Source organism: Gallus gallus, chromosome 12 (genome assembly GCF_016699485.2).
Source record: "Gallus gallus isolate bGalGal1 chromosome 12, bGalGal1.mat.broiler.GRCg7b, whole genome shotgun sequence".
Taxonomy (NCBI): Eukaryota; Metazoa; Chordata; class Aves; order Galliformes; family Phasianidae; genus Gallus; species Gallus gallus.
In genome coordinates, this window is record NC_052543.1 from 3591391 (window position 1) to 3616860 (window position 25470).

The 25470-nt window shown below is 36.8% G+C and overlaps 2 protein-coding genes across 10 annotated transcripts in view; one reads left to right on the top strand and one right to left on the bottom strand.

The window, feature by feature from the left end:
* The window catches only part of CENPP (centromere protein P), a 118884-nt gene that overhangs the window by 65461 nt on the left and 27953 nt on the right, over window positions 1–25470 (bottom strand). The gene's annotated exons all lie outside the window — the stretch shown is intronic.
* On the top strand, window positions 10290–17011 carry OMD (osteomodulin). Its single transcript, XM_004944504.5, has 3 exons — window positions 10290–10497; window positions 14924–15884; window positions 16671–17011. Exons 2-3 carry the CDS (start codon window positions 14945–14947, stop codon window positions 16988–16990), a joined length of 1260 nt encoding a protein of 419 aa, XP_004944561.2. The 5' UTR covers window positions 10290–10497; window positions 14924–14944; the 3' UTR covers window positions 16991–17011.

Genomic DNA, 25470 nt, shown 5'->3' on the forward strand with positions numbered 1-25470 from the left:
CTGATCTTAACACAGACTCCAGAACACGTCCCTTGGTGCTGGACTTTGTCTGAAACTTTTCTTGGGGCATGAGTTCAGCAGAGTAGCCCCAGTCCCTAGAAAGCAGTATCCCTTGTACTACATAAACCTAGTAATTCCTTACAGATACTCTCCTAAAAGGTTTCACCATATTTTAGTCCACTAAAATAAATATTAGGTCCATTAAAGTCAATAAAAATGGAGAAAGTTTGTAGAAATGTCACAAAATCATAAGAGGTAGAAGACTGTACACTCTTGATCGTATACTTTCAAAGCTTTACAATCCTGCTTGTTTTCCTGCTTTCTGTGCTCCCACACACAGTCAGCATCCATGGATACACACAACATTTGCAAACTGTATCACTATTTCAATATAGTGATCCTACCTTCACATTTATTACATGATCTCCAAAGGACCTACCAATTGCTTACCTTTTCGTCACCTTCAAGGCAAATTCAATTAGTTTTAAAAAGTAAACAACTTCATCTGCCACATAGATTACATTAACAATTTTGGATTAAAGCACATGAGTTTCAAATGGGCTGTTCTACTTGTCCCCCATAAGACTTATTTTCATAGAAAAGGCAATAATTTCTTACTTCATCTCATATCAGTTGTGAGGATGTCTGTCACCTATTGAGAAATACATTCAGGGGTCCTCCTCTTTTCTTCATCATCTTTTGGCTAGCTAGCATTTGTGGGCAGTAACAACTTAAATGCTGTGTATCTTTGTCTTTGGCCAACTTTCACGTAAAACCAACTGAATATCATAACACTTGCAGTTTACCATATAAAATGTACCTTACACAGGTACATGGCAAATCTATCTATAAACTCTCTTAAGATTCTTCTTCTAATATATATTCCTGCTACAAATAACTACATTCCTCTAATTAAATTACATATATATATTTAATATGCATATATATAGGTATATAAATATATACACGTATGTATCATAGAATGGCCTGGGTTGAAAAGGCCCACAATGCTCATCCAGTTCCAACCCCCTGCTATGTGCAGGGTCGCCAACCAGCAGCCCAGGCTGCCCAGAGCCACATCCAGCCTGGCCTTGAATGCCTGCAGGGATGGGGCATCCACAGCCTCCTTGGGCAATCTGTTCAGTGCGTCACCACCCTCTGGGTGAAAAACTGCCAACCTAAACCTCCCCCGTCTCAGTTTAAAACCATTCACCCTTGTCCTATCACCATCCACCCTCATAAACAGCCGTTCCCCCTCCTGTTTATACATTCCCTTCAAGTACTGGAAAGAATATAATTTAATTAGAGGAATGTAGTTTGTAAATATATTCTTTTTCATCTTGGCTTTCCAAATTCTAATGCATTTCTCCCTTCTGAAAGCCTCTGGGATCCTCACAAGACTGATAACAGATTTCACCAGAGGGTGGCAGCCTACTGTTACCAAATGAAGGAAAAAGTAGTTCTAATAACGAAGATCGATACTGCATGATAACAAAGCAGCAAACTTCACAGATAATGATTAAGCTGGGTAGTTTAAGTACCGACGTACTGTTTGAGTACATTTGAAGACTGAATTCTGTGCCCTGCTGTATCAGTAATGTGCCCAATAATGAAATGTATTCATCTCCACATACATTCCTCCTGCCTCTTTACCCCAGTATTAGCCTATTTTACACCACAGAGATACAAAGACTAAAACAGAAATTAAATTTTAATAGAAAAAAACCCATGAAATTTAATAAGACATGAAAATTTCAAAGAATACAAGGTATCATCAAATCACGATTCTAATTTGCACCATTAGCTATGGCAAGCACACGCCATGTAAACCACAACTTTCAAGTAACAAAACATGACCTCTTTGACATTCAGGTTCGAAAGCTAAACAAAAATGCAAGTGAAATCCACTAATTTTGAAGCTCCAAATGACAGTTCAGCAGTGAACCCCAGGGGTCAGTGCTGAGACCAATCCTATTCGGTATTTTCACCAATGAGCAGGATGATGGGGCAGAGTACATCCTTAGCAAGTTCAGTGAAGACACAAAACTGGGAGGAGTGGCTGATAGACCTAAGGGCTGTGCTGCCATCCAGAGGGATGTGGACTGGCTGAGAAAGAAGGAACAGTCTGACAGAAAACTCCTGAAGAAGAAACCTCTCCCCAAAGAGGGAGAATTGCAAAGCTCTGCACTGGGGGAGAAATAACACGAGGCACAAATAAACGCTGGACCAGCTAGAAAGTAGCTTTGCAGAAAAGGAACCTGGTGGAAAACAAGTTGAATGTGAGCCAGCAACGTGCCCTTGCAGCAAAACAGGCTAACAGAATCCTTGGCTGCACTGGCAGGACAAGGACAGTTTCTTTATTGCCAGCATTGCTGCCTCTGACTACGTGAACAAGGAAGCTACAGAAGCCTGGATTCCTATGACCTTGAGTTTTAAAACCCACAGGTTCTTCCAGCTTGTTTCCACCTCACTCCAATACCTCAGCACGTTCTCCTACAGCTCCATTCCACAGCTGCCACCTGTTTGGCTGCCAAATGACGGAGCTAAAAGTATGCCAGGGCTTAGTCAACACGTCTGCTTCATCTTGCCATCTGGCAGCTAGCTTCATGAACAAGAATTTACAACTTTCTTTTCCTCTGCTAAAGGACCTATTTGGAGCACTTTCTGCTACCCAGCTCTTTTTTCCACAAGTTTTAGAAACTACATGTTTGCCTTTATCCTATGTTAAGTTTGGTCATAACTGGTGATGAGATCAAAAGTTACTGGGTGAAATAACTGACAAACCCAAGAGATAAATCTTACGTTCCATTGAAACTCAAGAAGTGAAAGTTTGGCTATTGTAATTACACTGAATGCTCCCAAAGTTTCACATTGGCAAGTGAGGCAAATGGTAGGAATTCCTGAACCAGCATTTCCCAAAGGCAAGACAGATGCCCAGACCAAAGCATATATGTAAGCTTTAACCACCCATATGCCTTCACTGAAAGTGTTGACATTTCAGCTAAATCCAGGAGGTCATGTTCATGGAATCCAATACAACTTCTCTATTAAAAAAATCTTGAAATGATTAACGATTTCCAAAGGCAATTACGTGTGTTCTAAGAAGCAGGTTCAGCTGTCTCTCTGCAATTACCAGCATTAAGCTACGTACCATACCTGTTCAATTGCAGTTGGCCATTTACTAACATTACAGCACCTCTTCACAAGTTTAAGTTAAACCTAGGTAGTGAAATCACTCAAAGCCTAAGATTCTAGCTAATATTTTGATATTTACTATTAAAAACGCTGTAAGTAGTTGGATTGCCTCAGTGGAATCAATTGAAGCAACTTAAAATTTTCATTAAAAAATTGCCCAGTAAAGCTGAACAAATCCAAGGCGTTTCAACTTAACAAGTCTGAGTTATGTCAATTTGTTCCCCATTCCTCAGAGTTTACAGATATTTTCCTACGTCGCCCTGATTAGAAAAAAACAAAAACTACTTCACTCATATTTTCTTAAATGACAAATTAGTAAGAAGTAGAAAATTAGTAACAAGCATTCATTTTCAACAAAGTCCACGGAAAAGATGAAAAATCAAATGAAAATATTAAGAATATCCCCATTCATCACTGCTCGTTGCTTTGCAGCCTCAAGAGAAAATTTCTGGTTAAACTACTGCACTGCTGATCCAGAAAAACAAACACCCACCACAGCAGGAAAAGAAACATTAATGTTTTCCATTCTATTTTAATTTAATGCAAATATAATGATAAAGTCAGAATCTGAAGCCTGTGTTTTGGAGGTTTTTTTTTCCCCTCCTTTTGTATGTTGAAAACTGAAGATTGTCTCATTTTTTTCCTTCGTTCTGGGAGGACTGGAGGTTTGAGAACAAAGCTGCTAATAGAAAACATGCGGAAAAGCCCTGGAGTAAATGAAAATCTGACTCAAACTCCAGATGCCACGTATCACATACCAGTGTCCAAAATTATCTGGTGAGATACGCATAAGAATTACTGTGCATACTCAGTGGATCACCTGAAATGGAAGACAGCGCAAGGCACAAAACAAACAGAAAGGCTTTCTGCTATTTCAGTGATTTCCAAAAGAAATCAATACTTTGAAATAAGAAGTGAGGATGTGTCTGAAAGCTTCCCTTGGCCATCAGAGACTTAGCTCAACAGAATACGCTGCCAGCAGACAGACTTCTTGCAGCTCTTCACATAAAATATGAGCAGTTCTACTCAACAATGCAATACTGGATTTAACCATTACGCTGCAATGACTGAAGAAGGAATAGCATACAACCTGGTTTTTCTATCCACATCCTTTTTCTGTCTTAAAATCATATTCAGGAAAAATTTTAAGATGATATTCCTGGAAGAACTGTATTGTGGATACAGTTTTGATAAGAATCACACACATTTGCACACAGCAAAGTCTTTCTATAACATCCCTGTGCATGAGGTGTACAGCTAACAAGCCAGGACGTGTAAGGCTAGCTGCATATATACAGATCACCTATGCAGCTTGCGCAATACGTCCCATAAGCCAGATTCATTATGCATTTATTACTCAGCACCTTCACAAAGTATGGTGTCAAGGGGAGAAATGCTGAAATGAATAAGTTCTCTTCACAGGTACGCTTGGAGTACCTGTTAAATCATTACATTCCCTCATTTTCTGAAGACAGAAGGAAAAGAAATCTCTAATTGACTGCTTGCCAAAGGATATAAAATTCCCTGAGGTGCAGAGAGAGCAAGTGACCAGCACAAGCAAGAGCTGGCCTCTCAACTATTCAGCTTGTGTTATTTTCATGTTACAAGTGCTTTTTAGATATAAAGACCAAAGTAAACATTTCCCTTCCAGAAATACTCTTCAAGAATATCTTAACTCCCTTCTTTCTTCCTTGTGGAAAAGGAAAGTGGCCTGCCGTTATGAAATATACTGTTCTGCCCTAATTTGTATCCTGCTTAGGGCCACCAAGAGCATTCAGATATCACACTAGCTTTTTTTCTTACAGCTCTGTTCAAACCTTATCTTTCTATTCTACAGGATGAAACAAGGAACTCCTGGGTCAGTAACAGGACTAACTTTTCGGCATGAAGAATTGAAGAAATCATTTATGTATTAACTTGACCAAGAGATGCTCAGATTCAAGAAGCAGTACAATAATCAACTATTCTGCAAGAATAATGCAAGCAATGTCTGCTCACTTCTCCAGCAGAAATGCTGTAATGCAGTGTTATTACTTGCTCCAAGTGAAAAGTTTCATAGCCAAAAATCCGTACTCCCACAAAATCGCTTCTATTTTCCAATAACAATTTCCATTTATATTTTACGTTAATACTTTCCATTTAGATGTTAACCTGCTATAAATTATGCTTTCAAACATTTTTATTACCTCATATACTAAATTTGATTTTGCAAGGAACTTGTTTCTGTTTAAGACAACATAGAAAAGGAAAGACAAACAACGTTCAGAAATACAGAAGTCTTAAGTGCATGCCAGTAGAGTGTAATACTCTGCCCTCAAACTCACCGAATGCATAACACCATCCTTTAAGAAGAACCAGCAGAATCTTCTCATAATACCAAATATACTGACATGAAAGACTTAGAATCCTTATAGAAGCTACATTGCATGCAGACATCTACCTCTACTGGTAAGGTTAATAGCTTTACGTTACACTTGACAACTATATTTCTACATAGGGGCCTGTAGGACTGGCACACTCTGAAGACAAAATCTATTGTGATGCCATGCAGAAGGAAACATGCTTCCAACCTCCATCAACCACTACCACAACCAGATTCCATAAAGTATTTTCTTAAACATGGTAAGAGATTCCTTATTCATCATATAACCATCCAGGTTAACTACGAGCATTCACATAAGCTTTAGAGCAATAAACTTTTCAGAATATAAAGCAGAGTAAGCTGGTAGAAGGTTAATAGGCCACTCTCTCTTTTCCTTGAAACATCTGTCAAGGTTAAATCTGTAGGAAATAATGCAATTGGTTCTGTAGTTACTGTGGATTTTGCTTCTACTGCAAAATAATTCTTGATGATGTCTTCCTGGAACAACCAGTATTCCTGTTCAAAGCTCAATAAAGTGCATTCAGAATGAATTCCAAGTCAAAAATCATAACATTTCAGAAAAGTAGAAACCAAGCCTGATTTTGAAAGTCTTCAGCATCCTGCACTCTTCTTACTGCTTATACCCAAAGGAGGGAAGGAAAAAACTCATTATTCCTTATTAAAACCTTGTATGATTATTTAAGATAAAGTAATTAAAACACTGCATATTAAAAAAAAAGTTTCTTACCACACTACTTAAAAATCGTTTAGATGTTTTCCACACGCACATTCCTCCGAAGCACACATACATAAGGAAATATTTCATTACTCCTGTTACGAGGAATGTTTTGCTGTAGTAGTAGCTGTACATTATAGATGTGTATTGCTGCTTCTTGTGCTTTGTGCTGAGAACAGAAAGGGTAACACATATTTCTCATGTTAACAGTTCCCTCCCAAAGGCAGAGTGCATAGGAACCTGAGAAGATGAGAATATGTGATTATGGAAAATACATCTGTTAGAAGTGCAATTGCTTCATAAAATAATCTTTCTGTCTTTCCAAAGAGTCCCCTTCCACTTACACATTCTAAAGGGGGCCAGTCCATTATCTAGTTCACCCACTGGCAGTTCTAAACAATTAGACAACTCATCTCTCTGTGATTGCTTTCACAGCATACAGATTTATAAGTTTCAACAATAAGCCCAGTGCTTGGCAAACCTGTGATGGGAGTTTTAGACAGCTGTCTTACAGAGTTATAGAATATTAAGACTCCATAGGCTCAATTTTGATGAAGTTCAATCTAATCCCTCAATCAAAGCACTGGCTTCATGCCACCGACAGACTAAAACTCAGCTAACATTTATTAAGACAAAAAGCATTATGAATATTTCTATTTTGGCTACAAATATTTTCATCTATTGTAGCTGTTCCTGAAAAGCAATAGGGAAAGCTAACAGTCGGGTGCTGGAAGTATAACAGTGACAAGAACGCTTACTTGATTTCCATGGAAGATCTGTAACTAATGCCTAAATCACCTCATCCTCCCTAATGAAATGGTGGCTACCATGAGTATTTGTTTGGAACAGATAAAGAAATAAGTTGTTTTTTTTCAAGCAGCTGACTGTAAGAACGTGTGAACTGTATTTAAGTCTTCACCAGAATTAGCCAGAAGTCCTTTCAATAATCTCAGAACAGCTAATGATAGAAATGGAAGACTTCCTACCACAGAGTGATGGGACAAAGCAACCACGAGACACTGCCCCAGCTCTGCCAAGAAGAGGCTGTTTCTCACAAATTACTCAGGCAAAGTAGAATAACACTTCAGGTTGATTACTTGCCATAAATAAAGTGACAAATGTACTTTCATGCCTGGTAGAATATAGCTGTATGGAAAAGTATCTTCCTTAGAACAGAGTTAAATAAAGAAAATCCAGAAAAACAGAGCATTAACTGGTTGGAAGGAAGAGTACAGAGATTATATTTTTCCTTATAAGAGAAGATGCCAGGGACACGCACAGATGAATGACAACATGTAATAATACTCAGTGTTTCTATGGAAGTTTCCAAGTCACAGTTTCTGGCTGCAGAGAAAACGTACTGCAGAAACATAACTCATTACTTCTCACATTCTTATATTCTTTCCTGCAGCTTTTCTGTCAACCACTATTGAAATCTGGATACAGGTCTAGGTATATTGAGTTTTATCCAATGCAAGATTCTGTTCTGTCATGGCATACTCATACACTAGCACTACAAGTTCTTGTGCTACACAAGTAGATTTACTCAACAGTCACTGTAAAAAAAAAAATAATGACTGTCATTGAATAAACTCAAAATAACAGTAAAGGGGAAGCATCTTTCATGATATGTACATTAAGGAAATTGCTGATAGTGCAGAGCATTTTCTTATGTATGATCATCCAGGAATTCCTCGGCAGATAATCTTGAAAACTACCCCTTATCTTTGTCATAAAGTCTCTCCGTAAAAAAGCTGGTTTTTGAGAGCTGTGTACATATGATTTGCAGATAGAAGACAACCATGGGAACAACCTGAAGTTGCAGGTGCATTTCAGGTACCTTACAAAAATGTATTAAACCTGTAGCTACAAACGAACAAAACCTAATAAAAAAGATTGATATAAATTAAGGTAACAGGAAAAAAGTGAAAATCTGACTTCTGCTTAGTATCTTTATTGATCGACCTGGGTGAGGGGATTGAGTGCACCCTCAGTAAGTTTGCAGATGATACCAACTTGGGAGGAAGTGTTGACCTGTCTGGGGGTAGGAAGGAATATTTTAAACTCTTTATGATCTGCATTGATTGTTTGACTTCTTGCTATTGTAGCAATAGAAACTTCATATGAGGACTAATTCAATGCCCCTGCTATTGAAAAGAAAATCCACCTACCAAAGTAACACATGCTCTTCCTGCAACAGATTGCAAGAGTCAATATATGCAATATCTACAGTCTAGTAAACCTTAAGAATTATTTTTGAGTTCTATTTTTTCTACATCAAACTGTTCTTACTGGCTCAACACATCCTTCATAGTAGCTCCTAGAAAGCACAACAGTATGTGTAAATCAGACTGCATAAGACAAGAGCTGCAGAGCTTTCGTCATGTAACATCACCTACAAAATGAGAAATAGGTAGAGATCACACAGTAGGGTCATGTCAGTGGCAACCATGGCCCCACATATTGAACAGCTGTCCTCCTTTCAGTAAATTGAGTATCATCTCAGCTCTGCAAGATTGCTTACATGATTCAATGACCCCCACCCCCCCTTTTCTGCAACCTTTAAAAATGCATATTTGCACAGGGACATGCTCAGAGGATGACTTTCCACCAAACAGCATGAAGTCTTTAAGAGCTGTTATTGCCTGATACTCTGGGTAGGCTCTGGCTGGGCTGAAGGCCCTGCAAGATGGAGCAATTCAGTATCTGATTTTCTAATTATCTGAGAGCTCTGCTTCAGTACCCACATTTTCCAGCCAGCTCTGACAGAGGATAGACAGGCTCTGCAACAATCCGACCATCTGTTACTATTGTTGAGAGCAAACACAAACAAGAAGTGCCTTTGCAGATCACATACAGCAGTCACACAGGCTACTAGTGGTCTGCTGACAGCACTTGTGGATAACGAGTTAAGACCTAGGAATTAAGATGCAAAGAGTTTTATATCTGCATTTTCTTTCTGTGCCTACAATCTGACTTTGAAGCGCAGCCCAAAGTGGATAATTCATGCCTGAGGTTGTTTCTTTCTTCAGAAACCCACAGGCTTTACAGAGAACCAAATTACAGCATTCAAATTTTCTCATTATATTTAATCATGTATCCTCTTTTCTTCTGTACAGACACTGAAAGCAACAAATCAACATCATCAATTCTCATCTACACAGATTTCCTTCAAATCGCCAGCTAAAGATTTTGGACTTCTGAGCTTGAGGCTTTTCTTCTGAAGTCTGACAGCGGGACCAGAGCTGGGCTGAAGAACGTTCAGGTTCCAGCAAGTCCACCATTCCAGAGAGTTCTCAGTGACACTAAGCTGCATAAGTCAGTGCTACTGGACTTCCTCTGAGCCTCTGTGAACAACGTGCAGATATTTTTGGCTTTCTCTAGGCTTCATATGGGGTACTATGCTTTTTGGAGGAGAAAAAAATGCAGAGGGGAAAAAAATAAAGCCCAAAGAAATCCCAACCAAAGCCCTTTAAAGTAAAATGCTGTATATAGGAAAGAAAGCTAAGCAGTATAATGTTTTCCTTCTTACATGAGGATCAGTCCCATTCATGAATCACACTGGAAATATTTTGCCTAGCACTTTGATACTTCAAATAGATAGTTCTTAAGTTCATGCTTATTCAACAAGCTAAGCAAACCTAAAATCACTAAATATTATAACAGCCTTCTCTCTTACGCCTTCAGTTCAGAACCAAAGCTGAAAACACTAACAATTCTCATTAGTTGAATGAGTTAATAACGACGGTAAAACTTCAGACATTATTAAAACGAGTTCATTCAAGTGACCTTACTTAAAAGATTTGCCATAGCCTTTGAAACAAGTTGTCTTATGAGTATGATGTTAAATTTAATCCTCTCATTATCCTCCTTGTAAGGAAATTCCTACCGCAATTCAAACCAAAGCTAGAAGACGATCCAACCACACAGATTTGACCAAGATGACAAAGTGGACTTGTTTACATTCAAGACAGCTCATGCAACAAAAAAAGAAGTGAGTCTTAATATGTACCACGGCTGGCCCTGCATCATCTTCTGCAGCTATATATGCTGTAAAGGAAGAGCTCTGCTACAGTTCTCAGATGGACAGGCTCTTTTACTCTGTCATCACGGACTTTTAAATGCATAATGGGATTTCAAGTCTTTAATAACTAACGAGGATTCAGGACACAATCATAAGTTGAAAACTATAGAAAACCATCAGGTATGAAATTTAAATTTTATTTTGGTCAAATTCTATTAGCTTTAATTCTTGCATATGCTTTACTTTGAACTGTTTATATAATAGATCTTCCAAAGCTGTACATATACTCTTTGACTTCCACTTCAAAAAGCAAATCAATGTAAAAACAACAAATTTTGTAGCAGTCAGTAACACTTCACTAGCTGGTGTTATAAATTCAAGTGTCTTTTTCTGGTTATTATGAATATATTCTAATTACTTTAAAAAAAAAAATCAGCAACTTGTTTGGTATTACTTAGGTTTAATTATACCATGGTAGTTATTTAACTTCTTACTGTACAGTTCATAAGGCACTATCTAGGTTTAATTTTGCTCTTTCAACCTCTCCTTTGCAATTCTGTATTCTATATATAAATAGATGATCGCTGTAATTTTAATTCCATGTTGTCTGTCCCTACCACATTACTGTTGCTCATGACTTCTGATGCTTTTGTTTATATTACAAATGTTAAAACCATGCATGATTTTGGTTCCTTAATAACGTCCCAGTCCACAATGCTACAGAAAAAAAGCTTTAAAAGGTCAAATACATCATCAACCTCAGGAGGCTCAAAGCCAAAATAAAATTTACTATCACATTATTTTCTTTTCTCAGCAAAGAATTTTCCTTGTCAATAGGTTTGGAAATAATGCAATTCTGTTACCAAAAGTATAATAAAACGCTTCCCTACAATTTTCTGATGAGTCACATAACTAATCCAGAACAGCATCTCTGCTCCATCAATAAATTCGCCCCTCTTCTCCAGTTTTGCATATATTTCTTAGGTGCTATAAACCAGCAGAATAAGACAACATCATGTTTGTTTAATCCCCTTGTAAAACTAGGAAAAATATATCCATTCATTCCAAAAACTGGTTTATATCTCCTATCATACTCGTCCATTTCATACAAAAGCTCATGTTCTTTGTACCCAAGCTGCCACAAACATGCTGGAAACTCACTGTAAGTTTTAAAACACTACATATGAAAACCACCATGTAGCCTGAGTGTTCTGCAGGAAACAAGCAGGAAATACAGATAGTGAAGTGAAAAAAAAACCAGCGTATATTTGAAGACACTCATCAGGACCCTTTCTATAGCACATGTTTTCCCTCAGTTTTTACAACGTTAGGGTTGTTGGCCAGTTGGTTGTTGCTTTTTTTTTTTTTTTTTTTTTTCTACTGTTTCTTAACCTCCTCCCCCCTCCAGAGAACAAACCCTTTGGATAACAGAATGCATGTAACTGAAACCACAAAATGAACTCATGACCTCTAAAATATTTTCGAAGCCTTACACTTGCAAGTTGTTTTTTTTTTTTTTTAAGTGAACCAATAGCACACTAAAAAAGTACTTCAAAGTTTTTTGAAGCGATTTTAACAAAAGAATGAATCTCTTTGCAGATTTGTGACACTGCATCAACAATAGCTGATGATGTGGCACAACACTTTTTTTTTTTGGCTGGCAAATCAGAAGAGGGACCAAGGCTATTATTTTGCTTTGCCTTCCCACAAGGCTCCTCACCACAAAATATGGCTTAGAGACATCTTTTGTTCCTCCAGCTGTGTTAGGCTATTGCTCAGATGATTTCATCAGCACACTAAGCTGCTCCCCTCTACAACTTGAGCTTCCCAGACTTCTGAGGAGTAACATTTATTGGCAAGCAGGAATAAAAAGAACCAGTTGTGTTATCTTTGCAGTGAGGAGTAACTCATGCATCTTAAGTACTTAATTTCAGCTGGTACACTGTTTACAATGCTGTTACTAAGCTCTTAGTTTTGGGGTTTTTTTTTCTTTTTTTAACAGATGCAGAGAATCGTGCTTGTATGATTTTCTATTTTAATTCAACTTTCTAAGTATGCAGTTCTCATATTGCGTGCATCTGATTTGCTCCCCTCATTACCAAGCATCAGCTGACATCATTCCCTGTTGTCAAGATAATAGGTTCTTCAAAATATTTCATGAAGGGGCATCCGTATATCTCAGTGCTTTGAGACATGAGCTGCAAGTTTAAGGACAGCAGCCATCCTACCAAATACGCACTCAGCTTCAGCTAAGGTATAAGCAGCCCTCAAAATACAAGCTCATCCCACCCTGTAAAGCCTGTTATGTACCATCATTCCGTCTGCGGTGATTATAGTTCTTCCCTTGCATTGTGCAAAGGTCTAAGTAAGCTTTATCCTCAACCTGCATGGAATTTAGCAGTCGCTTCTCCTGGTTTCTAATGCACTATGAATAGAAAAAACAATTAATCACAAAATCTGTGAGAAGCAGAAATGCTGAGAGGCTAGAACCAGAAGCTGAAGCTGAAGTTCTGGGCAGAACTAGGAACAAGAAGAGAGATAATCAGAACATGAAGTAATGTTGAGAAACAGATTTTGTCAGAATCTGTTCCAGAAAACAAAATCAAGTCACAGCAGAGATGGGATTTCTATGGGCAGACACCAGGAGCTCTGACTTCGAGTTAGAAATACGGTAAAAAAGCTATTCTTCCAATATATACCACCTGAAACCTCAAAAGCAATTAATTCCACTTGAAGAACATTATTGCTTCCTTAACTCAGCAACTGTCCACTAAGTTTGTATTTATAGTGCAATAATATAATGCAGGTAGTGGCAGACTGGCCTTCGTGGAGATATTGCAGCTATTTAATTACATTAGCTCAAATGTCTGACAATACTGTAGAGATATGGAGACTTGGGCTTTGCTGAGGACCTACGCATAGTGTGGTTCTGATCAACTGACTCCACTCAACCCTATTTTTAAATATTTGATGAATTACTGAAAATTCTTTAAACAAGTGTTCCAATACAAATGATAAAAGTCAAATTTGGGTTAGACAATTCCATATCAACCAACCACCACTGCACACCTTACGCACGGAATGCAGGAAGATTATGAGAATGCATTCAATTGCATGGTTTTGTTACTGCTTTGCTTAGGACTCCCTTTCTCCTTAAAGTCATAGAATATGTCACGCAATGGGAATCAGTCAGCAATACGAGGCACACGAAATTAGTGTTTCTACGTCTCATCTCCTTTGTTACTCTTCGATTGTGCCTGGTAAAAGAAGATAAACTACGAAGAACATCGAAAAAGTTTTATGATTAAGAAACATGAATAGCACTATAAGAAAACTGAGATTATTTCCTTTTCTCTGCATTATGGTTCTCACACTATACTGAGTGAATCTCAGCGTTTCCAATGGTATCTGTGCTTTGATCAGTGTTACATTTTGACTCAGCTACTGACTAACTTGTACGGTTTAGCACGATTCACAACACCAACTCTGCCAAATAACAGGGTTCCTCTGACTGCACAGAGTACTCTAAAATGTTAGTCTGGCATCGAGCACCTGAAATTCGACAGGAAAAATTGTTTGCAAGTAATCATCTTTCACAATATCATTCTTTCACCTCAAAATGATATTATGAGGGTAAATTAGTTCACATCTATAAAGGACTTACAATTACTGAAACACAGGAATTCTACTGTAGGTGAGAATAGATGTTTTATTGTTGACAAAAATAACTTGTTTGTAGCAAGGACAACAGACACAAGCATGTCTTTGTGGTCCCATAAGACTACTAAATTTCTTCACAAGGAAAGTAGTACAGCACCATCTCAGGTTATATAGGGAGATGCTGGCTTGAAGTTTTTCACATCTCACCCAGACAAAATCTAGGCTGACATAATGTACTGTTAGATATTCACAGGTTTCAAGCAGCAGACTGGACTGCACGGTCTCCAAAGGCTCTTCCAAACAATACTTCTATAATTCTTTGATATTGACCACATGCATCAGTGCTGTGCAAGTCCACAGTGAGAGTAACCGGTATTTTTTAAAATAATTTTCATTTTCCAAGAGTTTAAAAGGCTACACGTGCTCCCAAAAGTCTGAGGAAGAAGCATTTGACAAGAATTCCATCTTTCCATCTGTACCCACACAAAATCGATCCGTAAGGCTGGTATTTATACTGGAAAAAATGCAGCAACTATAATGTCTAATAACCAGATTGCACATGATTTCATATATGCAGTTCTTTTGCATCTTGTCTGTAACACATTAAGGTGAGAAAGGAATGAAGACATTGATTTTCCTGCTACTTCTCCCAGATATTACGGTACACTGCAGTGTCAGGAACAGGACAGGTAGAAAGCTTTTCATAACCAGAACTCAGACAGGAAATGTTCAGTTTACTTCAAGGCCAGTATAGTTGCTTACGGCTGTTTCTTGGAAGGTCTAAACTAGAAAATGTTCTCACTAGTAGTATCATTGACAGGGCTTCCAAGAAAATGGGTTATTCTGCTTATTTCCAAAAGTTTTATATTGCTTCTTAAAACTTAGAGATTTATATGTGATTTAATTTACGACTACCTGGTAAACTTATTTTCTTTCTCATCAACAGGGTAAAAGTACATATTTAAATATGGGGATTCTGAGCCAGCTATCAATCCTTTACCTCCTCTGGACCACTACTGTATTTTGCCAATATGAAGACTACGATTTTGGGGACGAATATGATGAGCCAGATCATCAACAACCATACTATTCTAACTCTAATCCAAGCGCACAAGCTGAAGTTCCTCACTTTCCTTTTCCAGTTGAGTGTGCCAGAGAATGCTTTTGTCCACCAGAATTTCCACTGTCTATGTACTGTGACCATCGTAAGCTTAAAACAATACCAAACATCCCTGCTCACGTCCAACAACTCTATCTGCAAAACAATGATATTGAAGCTGTACCTGCAGGACCATTCACTAATGTTACCATTTTAAGAGAAATTAATCTGAGCTACAACAAAATTAAATTTCATATGATTGATCATGGTGTTTTTGCCAAATTGTCAAACTTAGTGCAGCTTCATTTACATCATAATGAATTAGATGAATTTCCATTCCCACTTCCCAGCTCTCTGGAGAGACTCCTCCTTGGTTTCAATAAGATTTCTAAGTTACCTGGAATTGCACTGGATGGATTAGCAAACATAACCATGCTTGACCTTTGCAGTAATTTTCTTGACGATTCAGTACTCAAAGGAAATCCCTTTTCAGCCATGAACAACTTAATGCAGCTGAACTTATGCAACAACAAATTACAGACTATGCCTCCCAACCTGCCGTCATCACTTATGTATCTCTCCCTTGAAAATAACTCAATTTCTTATATTCCGGAAAACTATTTCAGCAAACTCCCCAAAATCATTGCTCTAAGAATGTCTCACAATAACCTGCAGAACATTCCACGCAACACCTTTATTAGTCTACCAAACCTGATAGAACTTAACCTTGGACATAACAAACTGAAACAAGTATTCTATATTCCAAGAAGTCTGCAGCATTTGTATATTGAAGACAATGACATTGAAAGTATGTTGATAGCTCTTAACTCTTGAAAAGCAGAAAAATGTAGATGCTTATTTTTTCACTGATTATGAAGATCTGACACCTAACAGCTGACAGGTTGTGTGGAATCCAAGCTTAGAATCCAGGAGTCATCCAAATTTGCATGTTGTTCAAGAAGTATTATGATATCCCTCTTTGCAGATGTATGAGATTGAGATATTAATGCTCTGAACTAACCAGTTAATGCAGCATCGACCCAAAGTTCATACACATCTCTCTCAAGGATAAGTGCTATGTAGCTTTCAACTTACAGCACAGGAAAGGTACCATTCCATCTTCTTCAAGATGGAATGTAAACATATGCTTAGTTAGCTGAGAAGCAACAAAGGTAAAATAGAAAGGATTTTATTTCTCTACTTCCCCATAATTTCCAAGTGGATGTTTTGTAAATATTCCGCAACTTTTTTCATATAACAGCTAAAATCACTTCGAAACTTTCTTCTGATGAAACAATTGATAAAAATCACATGAAGAATTGAAAAATATTCAATTCATATAAAAGAGTGATTAAGGTTGTAGTTGCAGCCACATGTATATATACACATTTTACCCCACAACCTTATATTTTGCAAATTTTAGAACGGTTATAACTGTCATTTATGAAACTGATTTAGAACAGAGGAAAGGCTACTAATATTATGCATCACAAAAATATTTCCATTGTAAATTCCAAAATTTGTTTCTATTATGAAATAATTCTTAAATATAACTTCTTTTCTGTATTTTAATTAATATTTTTCTCTCTTACAGTGATAAATGTTACTTTGATGTGTCCATCTATTGATCTGATGAACATCAACCAGTTAACCTATATACGGGTGGACCAAAATAAGCTAACAACTCCAATAAGCACATACGCCTTCTTTTGCTTCCCACACATAAGAACTATTTACTATGGTGAACAAAACAGTAATGCCAACAAGTCAACACAAATCAGAGCACCGGTGTTTCGACGACTTTTAACACCAGAAGAATATGATGAAATAGAAGATGATCATGAAATACATGATCAAGAAACTGAAGAAGAGCACGAAGCAGAAAACAATTATTTTTATCCTCACTTTTGGTGAAATAATCATTGTTAATGAGTACACGTAGAAATTTTTCCTTACCTGTGGAGTATTTGTGCCCATTTTATTTTAGAACAGTTATATATTTTGGGATCTTTAAGCTATACTCTATAAAGCAGAGATAGAATTTTAGTGTACATAAGTATGCCGTTAACGATGCAGAAAAAATATAATACTAGCAGCAAAAATACTCATGTCAGTATTCGGTAGCAGTATGATATATAACCAGTATTGATGGTGAACTTATTTGTAGGTTGGCAGCCTAAGCAGTAGAAAATTGACCTTCCATGTTCTAAAGTGATTCAACTTGCCAAATGTTTATAGCACAGATGATGTCATGCCCAACAGGAATGTGGGCACCATCAGAAATCTGTCCAGCTAGATGTTCAACTACCGGGAGTAGTAAGAAAGCAGTAGAAAACAGACATGCAATAGAAAAATGTATAAGAGCATGATCACAAAAGATCACATTCTTGCACATCTTCCTCAAATACAGATGTTGATTCATTCAATATCTAATTGAAAAGGAAAATCATAAACTTTTGAGTTACAGATCTTAATGTATTGCTTGTGCAGTGTTGTGCCAAGATGTATTACTTACTTCTCAACCTGTGCTTCAACTATCATAAGTCTTTCAAAAAGATTTTAGTTGATCAGACGTGAAGGCAATGAATGACTTTTCAAAGGTCTTAATGACGTGCATTAACAACTCTGAACCATTAGTACTTACATTTTACCTACACTTTTTTAGTCTATTTTAGAAGGCATTAGAAATGTAACGCTTTAATTAGAATTGCACATCAGCTAGAGCAGGCAGAGATAGTGGCATTCCAGGCTTTAACAATTTAGACTACCCTTCAGCATAACTAATACCAGTAAGCTACATCCTGCTTCAAAGTTGAGCAAAAATTGCTTCAAGTAATCCAAAGAAAAGTAACATATATTGCCTGAGCTATGGAAAACTTTTTGTTATGCCTAAAGAGATTGAAGTCCTTACCTTACACAAGGTAAGACAACATAGCCCTTTGGTTTAATTAAATTCTTCATTTTTTCAGCACTTCACTGAAGAACACAAGTGCAATAAGCTATACATCACACTACCAAATTTATATTATACTTTTAGTTTAGGGAAACTAAAAAGGTGCAATATAAAAATAAGCAAATTTGTACTAGAATTCTAAGAAGTTTTATCTTTCTTATAACATCAGTTACGTTTTGAAGCCCTTCTTAGCATATATTTGGTTTCTGATGCAACAATAGTAATATGCTAACAAACTGAAACACCTTAATCATGCGTCTGTATTTATAAACTAAAATTAAGTCATCATATGCACACAAATATAACCAAGCCCTTAAGAACAAATTCTTTGAAAAATCTACACCTACAGAATGTGTTTTATCATAGGCAATTTGGAGTCTCATGTGAACTAACTCAATCTTCTTTCTTTCCTCTGCCCCCACACTTTTCCTTTCATGTGTGTAGTGACCATGAAGATATGGTACACATTTGGAAACATCTTCCTTCATTAGAAAAAAATCAACATTTATCAACCTCAAGAATCCTCTGGCTTCACATAGGAACATAAATTTATTCATTATATTTGAATACTCTTCAAAAAACTTAATGGACATTATATCCACAAATTTACATATAAGCATCTGTAACTTTTATAGTTTTATTAACATAAACACAGTATATTAACTGTAGATCTTCATCTCTTTCAGCTTTTAAGTGAAGAGCACACAGTCAAAATTAAGACACTTTTTTGAAGACTTCTTCAGCCTCAAAAAGATCACTATTCAATCATAGTAGGTGTATTATATATATACACACACGTGTAAGATCAGAAACTGTCTGCTTAGCTTTGTTTTTTGAAGTCGCATTAAAGACAAACTTTTAGCAATTATTTGCATACTTTTCTTGAAGTTTAAAAGATAAACCAATAATATAGTTCTAAAGACTTAACTATTACATTAAACTCATTCATATGGAACATGAAAACTCCTACAAACAGTCTACATCGAACTCTGAAGCAGTTCTGAGAAAAACCAAGGTGTCACAGAGTAAGAGGTGTTAGCACAGATTAAAGCAAATAAAATACAAGAGATAGCTTAAGAATAAATGGTCAGTTCTTGTTGAGAGAGTCCACTGGTAGGAGTTCTGCAAAAGGCCTGTGCCTAGATTTATTCTATTTAATATACTTGCAGAAAGTAAACTAACTGGACTGATCTGTGAGATGACGAAATGCTAAGAACTAGGGAAGAATCACCAGTTTCTAGGATGCTAAAAAAAAAAGCAAACAAAATTCAACATTATTAAATATGAAGTGATATCCATGGAAAAGATAACACTAATTTTACATGTAAACTAGAAATTCATGATCTGACTCCCATTGCTCAGGAGCAAGACTTGAAAGTAATAACAGGCGGCACCACATAAACACTGGCTCTTGTACCAGCCTCCATTCTGCCGGTCACCTAGACATGAAGTACACTGTAGAGTTCTGACTCCTTGAGCTACCTAGGTGCCTGCTCTGTTATTTATTTTCAGGATATTATACAGGCCTTTTCAAAAGAAAACAGATTCTTAAACTAAGAACTAAGTAAGTATCAAACAGTCTGATTAGTTTGTTTACAGAAGGGTCAGTGAATACAGAAACAGAGCCCGATCTGGCCTCTAGAACTGTGTCTTCATGAGCAATTAAGGTGAAGCACAAGTAGTGGATCTATACACAAAATACCTGTGATGAGGCCACAAAACCCACCCTCAGTGTTTGAGGGAGAGGATGTTTATTCCAGACTAACCCTAGCAACTAATTAAATGCATTAGCAGTACCACCCATCAGGTACATCCGAGAATGCACATCATCTGGTTTGTCACGTCCAGAAAGGACCAAGTTCAGGTACCTTTAAAAGATCTGCAATACGAATCAAAATACACTGACTTGGCCTTATCAGAAGATTCACTTCAAAAAACGTGCCCTTGACCCTAATTAAAATACCAGCAGAAACATGACCAGGGAATACAGTAACTGATGAACATGGAATTCCAATTCTACTTTCAACTTTGGACTAACTATTCAGTAGAACTGTGTTTTAAAGTCTTATCTACATAAACAAGAATGGAATTGTCTTGAAATCTAAGATATGTACTATTATACACAGTCAGTTACTTCAGTTACAACTAAGCTTTTGATTACAAAGCCAAAGCTCTCAGAACTACATGACTGACAAACAGATTTTTCCACTGTCTATACTGTGAGATACAGTTATAATGAAAAAAGCAAAATAAAGTAAAAGTAGTTTCAACCTAATTGTCCACATTTCTTCCCTTAGTCTCAGAACAGCAGGAACTTATTTCTCCTTTTTCTGTTCTTGATTGTTGGGTTTTAATACTTACGAAGATTACTTTGTGAGATATTTATACTTCAGTATTCTGATAATAAATTAGATGGATTAGGACAGAAACTCCTTTATAGACAACAGATGGTTTACATTTCAAGCTTTCTGACTTCTTATATTCAATTTCCACTCCTATAACATGAACCAATTTCCTTCTTTGTTTCCCAACTCGATCACTGCAAGCAATAAACATAGGAATTTCCTATATGAAATAAAATATATATCATTTTTTAAATTAAAAAATTGTGTACCAAAAGAGATTTTAAGGATTTCACATTCATTTTCCAATACTATTACAGGTGTATAAACTTTTCAGAATTAACCAATCAATGCATATAAGACCTGAAGTCATAAAACTTGACAAATATACAAAGTGATCACATGATGCTTTAAGTTTTGTCCCAAACTTACATTACTAACAACCTAGGCCCTTCAAAAGAAAGTTAAATAACTTAATCTTGTAATTCATGTCATAAATTTAACATTGACAGAAAAAAAACAAATTAACTATCCTTCCTCTATTAAAATGCACAAGTGCACAAAACAGACAAATATGATGATTAACCACAAGTACAGAGAATAAAGGAGATGTTATGAATAATGTAAGGAGCACATGACAGGAACATCAAACTAAAATGCCTATAAGGCCAGTGAGCCTTGGAGCCTCATCTCTAGTGTCTCCATAGACATACGGTAATGGCTCTAAACCAATGATACTGTTATTAAAAAGCCACCTCCATTTGGTAAACAATTCTAAGCAATTTTAATAAATTGAAGCAGGTTGGCTTTTAATTCAGGATTTAACTGATGATAAATACATAAAAGTTCAAGAGAACTCATCTTCAGTACGGAGAACTGAGTGAATAGCAGACAGTAGCATTACTCCAGTTATCATTTGTATTTGTGATGATTCGATTCCCAATTACAATTGCGCACGCTTCAGATGTGCTTTATTCATTTAAAACTCAGTAACCGATACAAGGAGTCTGTTTCTCTTCCAGAAGTGCAAAGAATAAACGTAATGTCTTCAGCTTTAAAAAATTCTGATTATAAATCAGAAACATATGGAAGGATGCTCATACAATCGCTAGGTCACTTTCCAGCTGTCTGTTCTGCAGCTGGTTGCTCCAACCGTGACCTTAACTTATTCTAAATAACCGAGCCTTGGAAACAGTTGTAAGTTCTCATAAAAAACAGCGAAGGTATTTATGCATAAATTCTACTTTATCTCCAGTTCTTCAGTCATTCTGAATCTCAAGTATTCTAAGCCTTCTTTTTAAATAAGATGGCCGTTTATCTTAGATTTAATACCATTTCCAAAACCTTTCCCATCCCCCAAGGATGCTGAATTGGAACACAGTTTGCTTAATACGTTGTGTACAACAATTCTTATGTCGTATCAGCTCAAATCTGATTTCTGTGCACTGTTTAAGAAGAAACCAGGAGGCTGCTTTCCCCCTTTTGGATACTCTGGCTTTTTGTTCCCAGAATGAATGCAAACCCAGCATAAGCACAGGCATTACATTGCCTTACAACTAATTGTACACTCCCTACATTGTGTGATTTCCAGTGCTCGTAAGGAAGCTATGCAATAAATCATAATTCATTCCTCTAAGAACATTTAAAACCAAAAAAAAAAATCAAAAGTTACAGATCTTGCCAACATTGTCCCTTAGAGACCATGACATGTGATGAAGGCCAAGGTCTTTAAGTAGCTGTAAAAATGCATCATCTTCTCTTAAACATAGAGCTAGTTTGAGTGTTTAAATGTAAACTCAGCTTTGCTTCATTTTGTAAGAAATATCTTGACATCAACTCTATGGTACTCTTCCTACTGCTGCCTCATAGCTACCACTATTAACCCATGCACCTCTGAGATAAGGTCCCTTTTCTGTTTCCATTTTAATCCTTCCCACTTCCCACCCTCTGCCTCCCATCACACAGTACGGTATCTACACAGACAGTGCTAGTCCCTGCTGCAGGCAACCTGGAGAAATCATTTATAACCACCAGCCTCAAAGGAACAAAGACATTCTCCTCTGGAAGCCCAGCTCTGCTTAGCTCAGTCCTTGTGGAGGTTTACCAGCAACAAGACAAGTGCCGCACAGAGAATTATCAGCAACCAGTCCTCACTTTCATCTCAATGAAGGAGGAGGATAGCAAAGCTTTCTTGCAATATTTTTGTACTAAGCTACTAAGGATTAAATAAAAGATACTAAACTTATGCTTAAACACATAGAAAATAGAGAGAACTGCCCTACCATTGCAACTGGCATCATTTTCTCTGCCAACATAGACCGGATGAGAACTGTTCATAGCAGCTTTTGCAGTATGCCCTTTCATATTTTGTGTTTTTTTTTTTTTTTTTAAGGAGAAGTTTGATTTTTTTTTTTTTATCTGCCTTCAGGGAAGGGCAAGAGCAGAAGTAAACAAGTCAGACTGAAGCTGTGAGCAGGTCCTAAGATTTGAGGACACTTCAAGTACAAGATAAATAGATGGAGCTGAAAATCAGCCAGATCAAATAATCCACAAAACCCGCCCTCATTTCTGCCTGCAAAACAAAGATCTATTTTCAGTTCCTCTGGGTTATTTTCAGCTTTATTTATTTATTTTACTTTACCTGCTTTTGACGCTAAACACTCTTAGATACTGGATTTCTTCCCAGATAGTGAAGAAAATATAATCAGAAATACCTATGGTTTGGAGTGGCTACCTTAACTTCCTCCTTCCCCTCCCATAGCTTTCCAATACCTACCACCCATACTCATCCAATGTCTCTTTAACTGATCTACCCATGAGCTACCTTCTAGGACAGTCTGTGAGAATGAGATCCAAGAGGTAAAAAGAAGGAAAAAGGGATAAATAAGGTACACCTAACAAATCAGAAAGCGCATCTTAAACACTTTCTCAAGGCCCTCTTGAAACACTGGAGTTCCATTTTTTAAACAGAGCTTGTTTAGCTTTTCAGAAATGAAATTACAATTTAAGCATATAAATCTGTAACTAGATACAGGGATTCCTGTGTGTAATACTTAAGTGCTAAAATTGTCTAAAGAGCATTCTCTGCTTGCCATGCTGAATACTCCCTACTAGCTTCCCTATTGCCAATGCATATGAGCCATTTTTTTTTTTTATTTCAGATGGTTTGGGCATTTCAAGTCATTTTGAGCAAGAATCCTGTTTCTGAAAGAAGCAGTACAATTTTTGTTTGTAGTCACCTGTGCCATCCCCTTCTTTGTGCTGACCATTTTTTCATCAGAATTTATGTGACAAACCTTGTATTTATCTGAAATTACTTGCTGATACCACATTTTTCCTGGTACAAGGGATGACAGACTCCCATCATCACAGGATTAGACTAGTTTATTTGGCATTGCCTATTTTAAGTGATGGTAAAGCTATACACTAAGGTAAATCTTATTGACAGCATGACAAACTAGTTAGTACATCAATCTTCAAAGATATTTATATGTTCATGAATGCCTGGATACCAACAGTGAGTACACGCATTACAAAATGTTTTTGTGTTAAGTATATTAGTGAAACCTTGTGATCTTTGTGATCAGACCTGTGAAGGTCTTTTCTTCAGAAGCTATTACAAATCTTCGTTTTTCTTGCATTAGTATCTTGCGTATTGTTAGCATGACATAAAATACTACACTTAATATAGTCGTGATAAAATATTTACCATTTGATAACATACAAGCACTGAAAAATGTTGGTTTTGTAGTCAGATGAAGACTTAATCTGGACGTTCGGCATGGTGAGGAAGGGAAGCAGGTGGCTGGAAAGAGATCACCTACAAAGCAGATATGCCATCATTGCTCTTGAGAAGAGCACACGACAGATGGTAAGATGACACTGATAAGCTGCAACTCTTTTTGCCCTTTCTCTGGGAAATCCACCTTTTCTGTCAAAGTCCTCTGAACTGAAAGTTCCTTCAATTGTGCAGTGGAAAACATGTTCATATCTTCTCCACAAAACACTTAAAAACTTTTTGTTCCATCTCAGTAGCAACCAATATGATTCAGAATCCAATTTCCACCATTATTGAGATTCTTCCCTTTATATTTTAGTTATATACTTACAGCAAAACCATTATCCTAGAGAAAACTGCAACTCCTAACTGTAGCACTGTTTGCATTTACACATCTACTACCAGCATCTGGTTTCTAAACAAGATAGGACTTACACAAAAATCTAAATATGTCCACCGCTCAACTCCAACATTATTCTATTTGTCAGTGCTATCTTATTAAAAAAGCCCACAAAGATAAGAGAGTAAAATTGATCGGAATATATTCTCAGTAGGTTTTATTGCCACATACTTCATAAAGATCAAAAAAAAAATCTACTCTGTAAATCTTCAAGTGTTCATCTGGCTCCCATTTATAGCAATTGCCAAAAGTACATAATAAGGAAAAGGATGGGGGAGGAAAAAATGCACTGGCAATCTAGAAAACTGATGCTTTTAGTTCATATGAAAAATTCTACCCAGGCAATATTTTTTAAGTAATTTATAAAGCTGAAATAGAACAAAACAAGTATTTATTACAAAACCCAATTTCTAAACAAACTGTGTAACAATTCATTCAATAAAGCATTTAGATGAGAATTACTTGGCTGAAAAGTCTGCAGTAAACTCAAGTCCCGCCCATCAAATTCTAAAAACCATTTTTTGTTTCCAGAAATCTTCAGACTGAAAAGCTTTTATTTCTTACTGAAGTGAAACGTCTCTAAACATACACAAGTCGTAGTGAAACATTTAACCACTCATAACAGTGTGACTAATATAGCATACGTATGCTTTGGCTCTACCTCGGTCTCAGTCAGCAAGCAGCTGCTTTGTTTCTCAGCTAAACCATTAAACAAAATGGATAACACATGCCTTGTTACAGACCTCTAGCCTGCACAATTAATACTCGATTCAGAGAAAAAAAACCATAGCAATTAGAAAGGGTAAATCGCCACACAGCAGAAAACTGCCACTTCCCCAAGCAGGATGAACCAGACTGGATAACATTTGTAAATGTTAAAGCTAAGTACAGCCCCCTGCTCCAGGATATTACCTCTTACCC

Bases quoted from the DNA above. Each gene is read 5' to 3' on its own strand.
- OMD (XM_004944504.5), top strand. From the start codon at position 14,945: ATGGGGATTCTGAGCCAGCTATCAATCCTTTACCTCCTCTGGACCACT. The intron at 15,885-16,670 runs GTATGTTGATAG...TCTCTCTTACAG, and splicing joins TGAAGACAATGACATTGAAA to TGATAAATGTTACTTTGATG.